General features: G+C 40.2%; 5 protein-coding genes across 7 annotated transcripts; 1 reads left to right on the forward strand and 4 right to left on the reverse strand.

Moving 5' to 3' along the window:
- Positions 1-63: 63 nt before the first annotated feature.
- Positions 64-14,111, forward strand: LOC122626114. 2 transcript variants are annotated; one of them, XM_043806246.1, is made up of 4 exons: positions 64-551; positions 1,618-2,000; positions 8,338-9,226; positions 13,370-14,111. In XM_043806246.1, exons 2-4 carry the CDS (start codon positions 1,857-1,859, stop codon positions 13,621-13,623), a joined length of 1,287 nt encoding a protein of 428 aa, XP_043662181.1. In that variant the 5' UTR covers positions 64-551; positions 1,618-1,856; the 3' UTR covers positions 13,624-14,111. The 2 variants fall into 2 exon arrangements, with proteins under 2 accessions (XP_043662181.1, XP_043662182.1); XM_043806247.1 differs by having other exon boundaries at positions 1,621-2,000.
- Positions 4,204-6,031, reverse strand: LOC122626124 (calmodulin). The gene is made up of 2 exons (XM_043806268.1): positions 5,906-6,031; positions 4,204-5,280 (listed from the first exon to the last, which is right to left on the reverse strand). The coding sequence occupies exon 2, from the start codon at positions 5,169-5,171 to the stop codon at positions 4,728-4,730; it is 444 nt and encodes a 147-aa protein (XP_043662203.1). The 5' UTR covers positions 5,172-5,280; positions 5,906-6,031; the 3' UTR covers positions 4,204-4,727.
- On the reverse strand, positions 5,094-6,461 carry LOC122626123 (calmodulin-2/4). Of its 2 annotated transcripts, none has more exons than XM_043806266.1 (2): positions 5,906-6,461; positions 5,094-5,232 (listed from the first exon to the last, which is right to left on the reverse strand). In XM_043806266.1, the coding sequence occupies exon 1, from the start codon at positions 6,360-6,362 to the stop codon at positions 5,916-5,918; it is 447 nt and encodes a 148-aa protein (XP_043662201.1). In that variant the 5' UTR covers positions 6,363-6,461; the 3' UTR covers positions 5,094-5,232; positions 5,906-5,915. The 2 variants fall into 2 exon arrangements, with proteins under 2 accessions (XP_043662201.1, XP_043662202.1); XM_043806267.1 differs by having other exon boundaries at positions 5,141-5,277.
- On the reverse strand, positions 9,123-11,844 carry LOC122626106. Its single transcript, XM_043806233.1, has 2 exons — positions 9,320-11,844; positions 9,123-9,248 (listed from the first exon to the last, which is right to left on the reverse strand). Exon 1 carries the CDS (start codon positions 11,771-11,773, stop codon positions 9,806-9,808), a length of 1,968 nt encoding a protein of 655 aa, XP_043662168.1. The 5' UTR covers positions 11,774-11,844; the 3' UTR covers positions 9,123-9,248; positions 9,320-9,805.
- Positions 11,862-13,284, reverse strand: LOC122626126. Its single transcript, XM_043806271.1, has 2 exons — positions 12,439-13,284; positions 11,862-12,260 (listed from the first exon to the last, which is right to left on the reverse strand). Exons 1-2 carry the CDS (start codon positions 12,892-12,894, stop codon positions 11,862-11,864), a joined length of 855 nt encoding a protein of 284 aa, XP_043662206.1. The 5' UTR covers positions 12,895-13,284.
- Positions 14,112-14,125: the final 14 nt, after the last annotated feature.

The following is a 14,125-nucleotide window of genomic DNA, read 5'->3' on the forward strand; positions in this document are numbered from 1 at the left end:
CCGATTATTCGATAAGCCTTAAAAACATCGAATCACCCGGTATCGATGTTCCTGCAGCTCGCATTCCCACCTCTATCGCCCAACTAATTTGCATAAAAAACTTTCATCGAGCAAAAAGCGCGCACGGAGTTACCGATTTTTATGCAGCTGCTAACTTTTTCGTATTAATTTGTCCTGTAATGACGAGTTGCACTGTGTCCACTTTGGGAGCTGGTGTAAACGCCAAACGCAGTTTCCTTTTATTGGCAACGACAACGAGCGCTAAATAAGTTGTCTTTTGAACTGCAAATCCAAGTGTTTTGTTTGCTGTCCGCACCGCACGTCTTATTTACCGTTGCAAAGGTGAAACCGAAAGTAAAATCCGCAAGCCGCAGAAACTGTAAATTATGTAAAAGTGTTTGGCTAACAACAAGTCGTTCTGTGCATCAGTATGAGTGCGTGCATTGAGTGAGCTTATCAGAAAAGTTTAATGGAAGCTGCGCCGGTAATTTCTCCTTTTCACCACCCCAGTCTGCAGCAACAACAACACGCGGCGATCAACAAAAGCAACTGTAAGTAACCGATGCCCTTTGATGAGTGCACTATTAAAAACTGTAAGTCGGCGCAAATTGCATATCATTGCCGCCGCATCGTTGTAATATATGCATGTAGATACACGTGTGCATACATACGTACATCGTCATGTTGCCCTCACCTTGCCCTCGTCATCACGCTTTTGGGCACTGCGCCAAGAAATTAACCCCATGAAGCCGACGAGTTTTTAGCAGATGCAGTTATTCGTACCCCAGATCATGGATAATAATGGTTCTAAAAACTAAATGTTTTTCTAAAAAATGTTTGTGATCAAAATCGATTTCATCTTTTTCACATTTCAAGGCTATAAAGAAATCAAGTGTGTTACATTTAGTAATAAGTACACTGAAAGAAATTCTAATAAGGTGTAAAACAAGTGCAATAAGTATAAATACTTAAGAAGTAAATATTCGAAGTGCACAAGTATAGTTCATAATCGTCATTTCTATACTTTTGCATATTAAGAAAAAATGCCATGTATGTACATACATTAAATGCAATTACCAACCATTTGAATTATATTTTTTTTGATTGCAAAAAAACCAATGCAAGCCAAATGCACTTGAACTTTGTAAATCAAAGTCTTTGTAAGTGAAGCATTTGGGAGGATGGTTCGAGTTTGTGTAGTTCGACTATATTCTTGCATGTAGAATTATAAGTTGTTAAATTACTATACATTACAAATTTTTTAAAGTTGACATCAACAAAAAATAGTAAAATGGTTTTAATAATGTATTGATTATAATTCCTGAAATATAAGGAATATTTTGACTAGTATTAATATTATTAATATTAAATCCCCACAAATAAGTGTTTATTGGGTGCGTGCAGAATAAAACTAATAAAAGTTCAACCATATAGAATATTTTAAATAAAATATTTGATTCGAATTTCTCATATATGTATGTATAGGTGGATAATAAATCCTCATAAATAATCGTTTATTGAGAGTATGCAGAATTAAGCTGACTTTACTTAAAGTATCGAAGACCAAACCCACGAAAAATTAACAATTCTATGATGCCTGCTTTTACTTTTCATTAGCAGGACACCCAATAATGTTGACAACGGGAAACAACAGCCATAATGAAGAAGACGAAATAAACAAGTAAACATAAAATCGAAAGATGGTTTAGTGTCTAACGCAGTGTAATAGACCAACTCTGCCACTCGGCCAAAAGGCAAAGCCAAAAGCCTTCAGACTGGAGGCCTCACTCACGCTGAAGCGCATCTTTGCCCGCAAAATTGGCTACAAGGCGAAGTCGAAGTCAATTTTAGCGGCCATGCGCACAAAACACCTGATCCTTATACTGATCGGAGTGATAATCGCCACGATCGTTTTCATCGCATTCGGTCCAGCCGGAGAGCCTAACGACTCATTCAAGAACATCGTTGTCCAGACGCACCAGCAGTTCAAAGAGTTCCAGGTGAGTTGACTCACGTTTGGGGGGTCTTAAGTTCCCGGCCCTGATACGGACACTCCGCGCCCCAAATTATGCTGAATGACTAAGATAAGGGTATTAAATAACAATTATCTGGTCGTATCTGGCGCTGGTGCGTTGAAACTGTCACAGATAAATCGGGAAAAGTGAAACCCCAGTGCACTGTTTGTCATTTGTTGTTCTTTGATTCGAAGCGCTTGAAATTATCGCTATGGTGTTGCTTGAAAAAAATGGTTTACAAGCACATCAGCCATGATTCATAGTGTTCATTATCAGTTGATAGTGAAGAGACTATGTACATCCACTTTTGTGGCAATTGCTTTTGGCAGCGTCTGGCTTTTGACACACTTGGCCTTGAACTGTGTTCCGCCCCCGGCCAACAACTAGTCATGTAGCTTATTTTCCTCACTCTGTGCTCTTAGCCATATTAAGGCACGTCCTGTTGGTCTGGTCAAAAGCTTGATACGCCAGGCTGTCTGGCACATTTGGGTAAATCAAACAGCCGGTAGCCATCCGAAAGTCATCAGCATCACTCACATAAGCGTCTGTAAGACGGGGAAGCAGAGGAGCTGGTGTTGACCAGGTTCGGGTTTATTTCGTGGTGGCAACCAAAGACTCGAGGCCAGTGCTGGCTGTATTTACGTTTCGCCTGCCAGAGCGTTTACTGTTTACACTAATTAGATCCGGCCGGAGTCCGGTTGCACAGCACAGATGAGCTACTGGGTAACCTGGGGGGACTGCGGTTAACCACTTCTCCAAAACATCGCCGCTGGGGGTTTTCTCAGGAAAACTATAGATTGCATAGCAAGATTGTTATAATTCATTGCTTTGCATTGCATGTTTAGCTGAGCAAAGAGGTTCTATTTCCATCACTTATTCAAAGAAGCAATTTTAATAGAGCCGTAAGAATGAGGCTTTGCTTTGAGTTTACAACTGGCGTTATCTCAGTCTGGTAAACAGAAACCTACGATGTTGCTATCATGGCAAACTGAGATAATGAAAGCATTAATTAGTAATGCCGCTGTTTTGATAGGAATCAACTTATCTTATAAAAATCATTCTCCACCCGAAAAGAGGTTCAACGCATATAAAGTTCCTACACTTGCATGGAGCTTAAAATGCATTCTTTACCTAACTGGTTCGCAGCAGTACTGCTACCTATACATATTTAACTCAAATTACGATATGTGTTTGATTAAATTTCCACTTCATGCTTATATAGGCAGGCATATAGATTTACCATTAACGTGATGGAGTGTTCGACTGCCAGTACTTGATGCATGTCAAACACTTCCAGAATGTTATTGCACAATTATTTCTGTAACATATTCATAGCACAGCTACGGTTTTTTGCATTAGCTATTCTATTATGAACTATATATTTTTAAAACAGTGCTTGTGTATTAATAACTACACCGGAGACTACCTAAAAGTAGTATCAAATTTCCATGAGGAAACACGAGTACAGTATAGCTAAAGCCCACCCTTATAGTTCATATTGTTAGGGTTCGCTTCGTGGGAATTAAACAGGTGCTGGGATTGAAAAAACAATTTGAATTAAAACTGTGGGCATATGGAAAATCTATATGTATGTGTAGCAGACATTTATTTAGTCAATTAGCCAATTATGGAATATTTCTAGAAAATAAGTTGATTTTTTTTTATATAATTTCAAATAATGCTACCTTATTTGTGACAATTTGTGTCAACTTTCTTAATGGACTTAAATTACAGAAAATACCGCAGGCTTTATCAATACGCTTGCACAGCGATTACCCATATTTCATATTAAGCTTTGTGAGGAGTAAACAAGCGCTATTGATTGCCTACAGCCATCGGTTCAATGTCGCACCGCCACTCGCATGCAGAGTAATGCAATTAAACTGTAGCTGAATGATAACCTATTTAAATTATCCATATTTGGCGATAGAAAAATGTGGATGTCAGACTGACCTATCGACTTTTGATTAGCAATATGAATAAGTCGTAGGTTGTCTGTAATTCGAGGTTTGAGGTTCGACATAAAACAAAGGAGCTTATTTATTTATTTGTTTATTTATGCTGTAACTTAATATTAATATGAAAATATTTTTATGTTTTTTGTAGGTTCCCTTTTACAAATAAACATTAGCATGAGGGCGCATTTAAATTTTTAAATGGGGTCAAAAAAAACGTTACACCTTAGAAATTATTTGTCAATACTAAAAATTAATTTATTAGCAAGGCGTGCTTTTAAAGTAGTTACATGAGTCAAGAACAATTTATGTTGTATGCGTATTAAGGGTGCCAAGGTAATTTAAAGAGCTAGTTGCGATAAGACTTGAACCCAAAATCATTCCACTTGTAAACTTGGTCAGACAAACAGAGAACCACTGAGTCCAGTGCATGGTCAAATATTTAAATTGGCATCGTAATCAATGTGGCTTATTTTTATGATTGCTCTGGCCCATCGCCATCACCCTTTCGAATTGCTTGGCACTCCCCAGAGACCATTAGGCACATGCGACCGTTTTGGAGTCACGCCACATGGACACACACAACTAGACTTTGTGGGAAAAGGTTTAACAGCCGACTTTCTGGCGCTGTGCTGAGGTACCCAAAGGAATTTGGTGGGAATTTCAAGTGGTGCCGTCTAGGCGTATAGAAAACGCGACTGGGATGGGCTCCTTCGTAAGGGGTTCGTGGTTAATTTGTGCCTTTAATTTCGAATGCCTAGCTTCGCATGGCAGCCACAAATTCGTTAAAGGAGATTTTTCCATCTTTATCCTGATCAATGTCCTGGAACAACTCGCGCAAGTCATCTTCGGACATCTTCTCGCCCAGGTTGGTCATCACCATTCTGATTTCGTTAATTGTAAAGCTGTTCACTTCGTTGCGATCAAAGATCTTGAAGGCCTGCTTTAGGCACACCACACTGTTCTGCTCCTCCAGTCGTTTGGCCATCACGTATAGGAAGTCCTTGAACTGTACTTGGCCACCGAAGTCCACGTCGCTTTCGTTGGCCAGGTCGTAGATCTCTGCCTCGGTGAGACTCTCTCCAAGGGCCCGCATTACTCCGCCGAGCTGTCGGACGGAAACCCATCCTGACTTTCCCGTATCATACAGACTGAATGCTTCTCGGATCTCTTCAATCTGGGCTTCGGTCAAACTGCTCATTGTTTCAAAAGTAATTTGTTTAATTTTGTGTGTAGGAGTTTTTGTTTTTTGGTGTGAACTCCTACAACAATAAACAGAGAATATAAACTGAATGCCGACAAAACGCCTACTGGGAGAAAAGTACATTATGATCATACAATTTGTAAAGAAGAGTTCAATAGAATGATAAAAATATTGTTACAAAATTGTAAGTGGCAGTGGAACTCGTTATTATCCAAAAACAAGAAAGAACGCTATAGTCGAGTTCCCCGACTATCTGATACCCGTTACTCAGCTAGTAAAAGTGCGAAGGAGTCTTCAGCACTGACAGTTTTTGGCGGTTTATGGGCGCTAGAGTGGGCGTGTCAAAAATGAAAAAATATCAAAACATCTTTAAAAAGTGTGAGCGTGGCAGTTTTGGGCGGTTTGTAGGCGTTATAGTGGGCGTGGCAACACGAAAACTTGCGCTGCGTCTATGTCTCTGGAGTCTGTATGCTTAATCTTAACTTTCTACCTTTTGTAGTTTCTGAGATCTCGACGTTCATACGGACAGACAGACGGACGGACAGACGGACATGGCCAGATCGACTCGGCTATTGATCCTGATCAAGAATATATACTTTATATGGTCGGAAGTGCTTCCTTCTGCCTGTTACATACTTTTCAACGAATCTACGAGTAACGGGTATAATTAAGCTGTGTAGATAATATGAAGAGATGTTATATAAACTGAATGATTATGCTACAATACTCACATGGAGGCTATTATCGCATTGTCATCATGTTAACAAACTCCTCGTAATTGATGTGATTGTCCTGATCCAGATCGTACTCTCGTATCATTTCTTCCAACTCTTCGTCGCTAGGCTTCACGCCCAGCGCAGTGAACACATTTTTTAACTCGGTGGAGGTAATGTAGCCGTTGTTCTCCTTGTCGAAAATCCTAAAAGCTTCGCGCAGCTCGTCCTCGTGGTTCGTGTCGCGCATCTTGCGCAGTATCACGTTGCAGAACTCCGGAGCCTCGATGGATCCGTTTCCCTCCGAGTCGACCTCATTGATCATGGACTGAACCTCGGCGTCGTTGGGCTGGCGACCCAGGGCGCGAATCACCACCGCCATCTCTTTAGAAGTTATAGCGCCCTCGTTCTCCTTGTCCAAAATGCGGAAGGTGTCAAGGATCAGGACGTGCTCCTCTTGTGTAATATCCTCCATCTTAAATGGTATTTTAGAGTTTATTGGTAGAGTTGTATATTTCGGTTTTTGGGTGTCAACTGGTGTTTTGCCCAAACAAGGGTCCTGACACTGAATTCAGTTCTTACTCAGTGGGAAAGCGGTGAAATATGAAAAATGTTTAAATTAACATCCCTCTGTTGCATCACTGCACAAAATCAATATACTCGTTATATAAGCACTGTGCCGCACGGACAGAGTTGATTGATTCCAATGTCCTTGCGCCAGGAGGCCTTGCAGCTGATCGGTTTCTATTGCGGCTCAGCAACAGACGTCAGCTAGTATCTTTCGTTGTTCGTTAACAGAAGGAGAGTAGCTTTTGAGGGTTCAGAAGTAAAAATGTGCACAATCGCAGTCATTGTCCCAAACTACACTCAAAATAAAATTACAGCAAGAAATTTTTAATAAGCAACGTAGAACGCTATAATCGAGTTCCTCGACTAATCTAGGACCCCTATTTCGCTTGGAATATTTCTTTTGGCTTATTATTTGAAATTAGCAACAAAATCCAAACATTTTTCAAAGATGAGTTCCTATTGTTCCCAAGATCTCGACGTTCACAAGCGGACGCACGGACATGGTCAGGTCGGCTCGGCTGGTGATCCTTTTAAAAATTTCGAGAACCTTTTAAAAATCTCGTATATTTTGTGTTAGCAATAATTTTGTTGTATGTTGCTTTATATTAAAAAATCAATATATGAATCTGCATAGTCTCGAACAATATGACACCATCCATACTATATAAAAACGAAACACTACTTTGGTTTTGAGTGTACTGCCATACAAGGGTAGTGTTTGCTATCGGCAGAGCAAGAGGTTGTCATGCGATTTGGGTTTGGCGCCTAGCCTGCAGCTTTGGCGGCTGCCTTTTGCCGCAGGTTAATTCCAGTGTTTTTCCCCTTCGGCCCTGTCACCTGTCCGAGTGGGGCACACCTTACACCAGTTTTAGGCTGGCAAAGAAGGGGCAGAAAATGTGGCACTCTGGCCACAGTCAAAACAAATAATAGACAAGAATTTGACATCGGCAAGAGAGGGTTCCATTCGGCGACTCATTTGATTTTTGGGTTGTGCTTGGGTTTTTGTTGGGCTAGTTTCTAGGGAACAGAGGAAGTGTGCTAAAGGGCCATAATGGAAATGTGTCTCACATGTGTGTTTCGGAATTGCTCCTATGACGAGGCAAATTCTTGTCATATTTTTATACCCGTTACTCGTAGAGTAAAAGGGTAACTAGATTCGTTGAAAAGTATGTAACAGGCAGAAGGAAGCGTTTCCGATTATATAAAGTATATATATTCTTGATCAGGATCAATAGCCGAGTCGATCTGACCATGTCTGTCTGTCCGTCCGTCTGTCTGTCCGTCCGTATGAACGTCGAGAACTCAGGAACTATTAAAGCTAAAAAGTTGAGAATAAGCATACAGACTCCAGAGACATAGACGCAGCGCAAGTTTGTCGATTCATGTTGCCACGCCCACAAACCGCCCAAAACTGCCACGCCCACACTTTTGAAAAATGTTTTGATATTTTTTCTTTTTCTTATTAGTAATGTAAATTTCTATCGATCTGCAGAAAAACTTGTTGCCACGCCCACTATAACGCCCACAAACCGCCAAAAACGGCCACGCCCATACTTTTGAAAAATGTGAAATTTTTTCACATTTTTGTTCGTCTTGTAAATTTAACTCTATATACCAAAAATCTTTTTGTCACGCCCACTCTAACGCCCACAAACCGCCCAAAACGGTCAGTGTTGTAATTTTTCTTCGCACTTTCACCAGTAACGGGTATCAGATAGTCGGGGAACCCGACTATAGCGTTCTATCTTGTTTTAACATTAACGCCGTGTGGCCTAACGTTAATAATTTTTTAAGAATGGGTTTTGGGAATCTTTTGTCGCAACATAAAAATATTATTTTAAAAATATTATTTTAATAAAAATGTAATTTATTTTTTGCAGGAGAATCTTCGCGTTGGCTTGGAAAGAAAAAAGCTCGAAATAGACCCAAAGTATTTACTTCTTCTGGGTTTCACCTCGCCGAATGACGCTGCCGGCCAACAGCAGCAGCTGGTGGACATAGGGTCATCAGGTCAGCAACTGCCAAAGACAGATTTTTCTGCGCCGGCTACAAAAGCGGAACTGGAGCTTAGCGAATTGCGAGGACTGCGGCGTCCACAGGATGCTGATGCCTTCGGTAGTCAAAGGGGCCAGCGGAAGCGAATCACTACGCCGTACAACGGTACAAAGAGCAATTTCACAATCGTCAGCTATGTGCTTGAGGGGCAGGCCGCATCGGCTATCCTGCTCGCCCAGAATATTGCCGCAAAGCTTCCGAGCGAGTACCTGCTAATCTACGATTTGGGCGTTTCCGAGGAGCATCTACGGGATTTGGGCGCCTACTGCAATAACAGCCGATGCTCGGTGATAACCTACGATCTATCAGAGTTCCCCTCCTTCGTCGCTGATCAGCGGACGCACGCCTATCGTCCCATTGTAATTAAGGACGGTCTTATGCGTGCCCGATCAGTTCTTTTCTTGGAAAACTATATGCGTGTACGCGGAGGTTCCACCCAACTGCGAAATCTGCAGAGCATCGTTATGAATCCAGGAGTGGGAGAAGCTAAGGTCAAGTCCGCTGGAGTCCTTGGATGGAACACAGCGACGGCGGTATCCTCTCTGACTCATCCCAAAATGTTCGACTATTTTGAGTCGAAAGCTGAGGAGTTTAACTTTCTTCGGATGGTCGACCTGGATGCTGTCTTTTTCTCGGACAGTTCCTTAGTGACCGAGAAGATCATGCTTCCCTGGCTGAAGTGCTGTCTCACCTTTGAGTGCATCGATCCAATCGGTGAGTCGGCGATAGGTGGTGGCTTCGGGATATGGAAAACTGTCATTAGAAATGTTCATCATACTACCCCCAGTATAAATCAATCAAACATACGTTCAAACCACCACCCCAATCACTCCTTTGGGACTGGGCTCGTCTACTAATAACTGTCATTTGCACGGCATTCCGTTGATGGAACTCACATCAGGAAAATTTATGTAATTACCATCTGAATTGGGATTGATGGCAAACGTGACATTGCTTTTCTTAACGAACAATTTATTTTTATTTGACCGCCATTTCCCAAACTTAGTAGTCAACAATACTCACTTTGTGGCTGGTGATTATAATGTTCACCAAGTATAAGTGAAATTGTAATACAAAAAAGCCTTCATTTCCTTGAATTCATTTAAACTGAACTCTGTGTTCACTTCCTGGAACTTCTGCGAATTAAACACAGAGCTCATTTTCAATTGGTTCATTCAAACAAAGAACATGCTAATTTCTGATTTCATTAATTTTCTCGGATATGTTATATACAGTCAAATGCTAATTTCTGATTTTCATTGATTGACTACATTTGCAGAACATTTTAATACTTTATGGTCGAAAAATATTAGAAAATAGTCCGTTCGTTCGTTGCTCGGCTTCAAAAAGTGTTTGATAACATCGGGATAGAATTTTTGTCACATCGAGTGTTCGGTAAGCCTCGAATAGTTCTCGTGTGTAGTCATCAAACCGGAGGGGAGAAGTAACGTTCTCATACGTTTCGGAAATGATTTGGGGGTAACGAGAATAAAAATGTGTATTCTTGTTAATGCACAGATTTTGATTGGATTTAGTTATAGAGCTCGATTCCCCTGGCGCCTTAGATTTTCTATTCTTAAGATTTTCCATGTAGTATTGCCGTTGATTTAAGAAATTTCTTTTCATTCCCATTTCCACAATCAAAGGTGATATATTTTCGGTCCTATGTTTTTGCATTGAACTGCAAATTTCACACTCGTATTCAGTCTGTGTACCTGCGTCAGTTTGGGGAACGAAAACTCTTTTAGATCGTTTCTTTCTTCGGTTATGAAGAGGTTGGGGTTTCTTTTCGGCAAAGGGAACATTTACATGATAATCATCGTAAGTCAAAAAGTCGAAGGGCAAATCTCTCCCGTCTGAAATTAACTGCGTTGCATTCGCCCTGGACTGATTTATTCTTTTAATCGATGCAAATGTTCTATTTAGATTTTCAGAAATCTCATAGCCCAACGGCGAAACAGATTCCTCAAAGTACTCAAAATTGTCACTTTTCATATGTCTTAAAGTTTCTAATCGATTTAGTTGGTCCAAAAGTTCTAGCTTTGAGTTCATTTTCTTGTCACTAAGTCTGTTTACGTTAAGGAATATGTTAGTAGCAGTTTGTCTAGTGGAAGTTCTCAGATTCGTGTCCATTGTACGGAAGGCCTTACGGTTAGAAATAATTTCTGCCTCCCTTGGTGAGTGTGTTTTGGAATCATTGATAGCGTCTTGTTTTGAAACTTTCCTCTTGAGATGCTTGAAACCATAGTCGTGGACTTTTAGTCCTTTGCCTAGCTTGAAATTAAATCCTTTGGTCCCAATGGATTTGGTCATCTTAATTTCGTTAGTCTTGTTTCTCTTCGCTGTTGTCTTCGGTGGTTCAGGAAATGATGTTTTATCGCGTTTTATTTCTCTTTTTTGAAACTTGTACTTTAATAGATCTCCATACTCGGTTTGCAAATTAATAGCACTTCGTGATAACTTCTTCAAAATCGTTCTGTGCATTTTCTCCGTTAGCTTTTTTAGATTTTGTATACCTTTTAGCTCGCCAAGCTCCTGCATCACAGAAGCCACTTCAATTAGTTTATTTTTCATTTCATTTCTCCTTTGTTTTTGATGTTGTAAGGATAATTTGAAGAGCTTAGATTTGTTCATAGTGTCCCTTTTATACGTTTTCTTGGGCTTGCGATTAAATTGACTTCTTTTCTTAAGTTTTTTTGCCCGTTTTTTGGTGAAGACATACCTGCTAATTAGTCCATTAAGAAGCTGTTTAAGGCCTAAGACAGGTAACCTTAAGCTTAAAGGTGTTGCTCTAGGTATCGGATTCGATAGTGGTTTGATTTTGTATTTTTTGGTTTTAATTGAGTTAATTGGGAAAAATTTCTTATTCGGAAATCTCCTCAGCTCAATGAATTGCTTTCCCCTTACTCTAGGGACATTTTTTCTTGATTTTGAATTCTGCAACAGCTGCTTGTAAGGGGTATACATGTGTGTAAGCTGGCGGATGTGAGTCTTGAAGTTCTTCCACTTCGGAATCTTTGTATTTTGTAAGTGCAGGGCCCTTTTAGGATTGCCCAAAGACTTCGCAAGATGTTTCAGTTTTCCGTTCACTGGTTTTGGGGATTCTTCAATGAGTCTTAAGACTTTTTCATAGTTTTCTGACCCAGCGTTTATTCTAGTCCTGCTAGAATATATGCGAGCCTGCGTCAACCACCCTTTCTGCTTAAGCCCAAGCGCTTGATTAGGCGTTGATTTTGATAGGCCTTGAATAAGTAGTGGCATTTTTTGAGATAGAATGGCTTTATTAAATAATTTTGACAGCTTATACTTAACCGAAAAATAAACAATTTTCAAGCCAACCAAGTTTCCATCAGCAAACCTCGGTCCTGAAGCATTCGCGGAACATGCGAACGGCCTCTACAATTTTGCTGAAGAAGAGCATCTTCATCAGGCGCCACATTCCCTTAGGCAGATCGCAGTGTATGTTGCAAGCTGCATAGACGAACTCCTCGGGTCCAATGTTGTAGCCATGACGACCGCACAGCATGTAGTGGGTGTCGTAGATTATATACCACGCTTCTACGGTGCAGGCCATTGCTGAGAAGACCTCCATCATCCGGTTCAATCGGTAGGCCAGCAGGAGAAATAACCCAAAGATGAGGCAGATTATAGAAATACCGCGAATCTGTGTAAAACGAAAACGCTCCTGGGAAGAGTACAGCATTAGGCCCAAGATTTCAAAAATAAGAATGCCTGGATAAATATATACCTGTAATAAGAAAGGCTAGTAATGAAGTATGTACCAGTTAAATGCATTGGGTATTTAGTCAAAGTATTTTGATATAAATTCTTTTCAAATGAAACAGAGTTATTTTATCTCCATACATGACTCATGTTTATTCACTTTAACAAAATGTGTTGATCCAAAATGATTAATTCTGACTTACCCAATGTGTTTCCACCAGGTTAAGTAGATATACGCTCCTATTAAAGGATCCCATCAATGTGCTCAGAAGCAGTACAAAGTAGTTGAAGGGCCCATGTCTTCTCCAATCTCTCCAAATGTAAAAACACGTATACAGAAACACAGTGAGTACCATGGATAATGGCACGACAAAGTTGTAAGGCAAAGGATATTTGAGAAACAACTCAAGGCAGGGCAAGGTGCAGGCAACCTGTAGCTGCAATATTGGGTTTACTAGATTACTTTTTAAATTGAAAGTGAAGCTTAGATAACCTACGATTAGTATACCATAGAATCGGCGCACTAGGCGCCGTCGAAGACCAATATCGGTTATGTCGAATTCATAGTTCCTTTGCAAATGACCGTTGGGCAACAGCAGGTCACATTGTACAGCGATGCCCGGGACTTCCGAATTTTCCACTTCCAATACCGCGTCCATTTCATCATCATACAGAAGTGACACTACCGCCGCCTATTGCCCATTTATATTTTTCTATTTGATAAGGCCAGTTTTCCAGTTAATCGTTTATCTAATTTACCCCATTTTCATTTCTGTTTCCATAAATACCCCACACCACACAAAGAAAAAGTTGTTAAAATATTTCGATTATATATTGATTAGCCATTATTACAAAAGTCTTTTTTATGAATTGCTGTGAAATGCGCTGTGTAAAAAAGAGGTCAGTTAAATTAATAATAAAATTATTGCTTTAAATTGAGTACCTTTATTACTCATATATCAGAGCGGTCGATAATTTTATGTTAAGACTATTGGTCGCGGCAGTCAACTTTACTTTTCCCTCTTGTTTATATTTAGGAAACTTGGAGTCTAAAATGTTTCGTTTCTCATGCTTATATTCTATGTACCTTAGCGGAGCAAGGAAAATTTTATAATAACTTCGTTTTATTGCTAGGTGCCCAATCGAATGGCTGCAAATTCAATAAGAAGCCCATGTTCCGATACTCTGGATGCCACGGCTACGATGCGTCCGCCTTCAACATCGTTTTGGGCCTCACTTTCCAAATGGATACCTCCGAATACTCGCTGCCTGGCGACAGTCCGCGTAACATTTTCTACAAGGAGACCCTGGAGCAGGCGAGCCGTATACTGGAGAGCAGGCGGCGCAACAGCAGCGAGACATCTGACCATCCGTTTACGGACGACTGAACTGGGAAACCTAAAACTTGAACTCAGGAGCCGACGGAGCCAATACAGATTACTAGGTATTTTGAAGAAAATGAGAGTTCTTGATATAAATTAGATAAAGGGAAGCCGATTCCCACTTAAGCAGATATAGACAGATGACTTGGCGTCATCTAATGAACAGACCACAGCACAGTAATTAAGCGTAGCGTAAAAATGTGCAGATTATCAATACTTATAACAATTTAGTGCAGCACTTATTAATTATTTAATGAAAAATATAATGTCCCCGAGTTTTTGCTGCGAGAGTCGATAATTGTAAACCCTCCTGTTTAGTTAACTGTCCCAAATGTAAATACATAAAAACATCAAATGGCATACATTTTGTGATTGTATTTTATAGTTTCTCACGCGTAGACAAACATATACAGTATATAAATATAAATGTAATGTAACTATCATAGAACAAGACGAGCCAAAAAGTAAGTTAATAAAATTCTGTATTACGAATATCAAATAACACTCT

The sequence above is a fragment of the Drosophila teissieri genome, chromosome 2L, assembly GCF_016746235.2.
Source record: "Drosophila teissieri strain GT53w chromosome 2L, Prin_Dtei_1.1, whole genome shotgun sequence".
Lineage (NCBI taxonomy): Eukaryota > Metazoa > Arthropoda > Insecta > Diptera > Drosophilidae > Drosophila > Drosophila teissieri.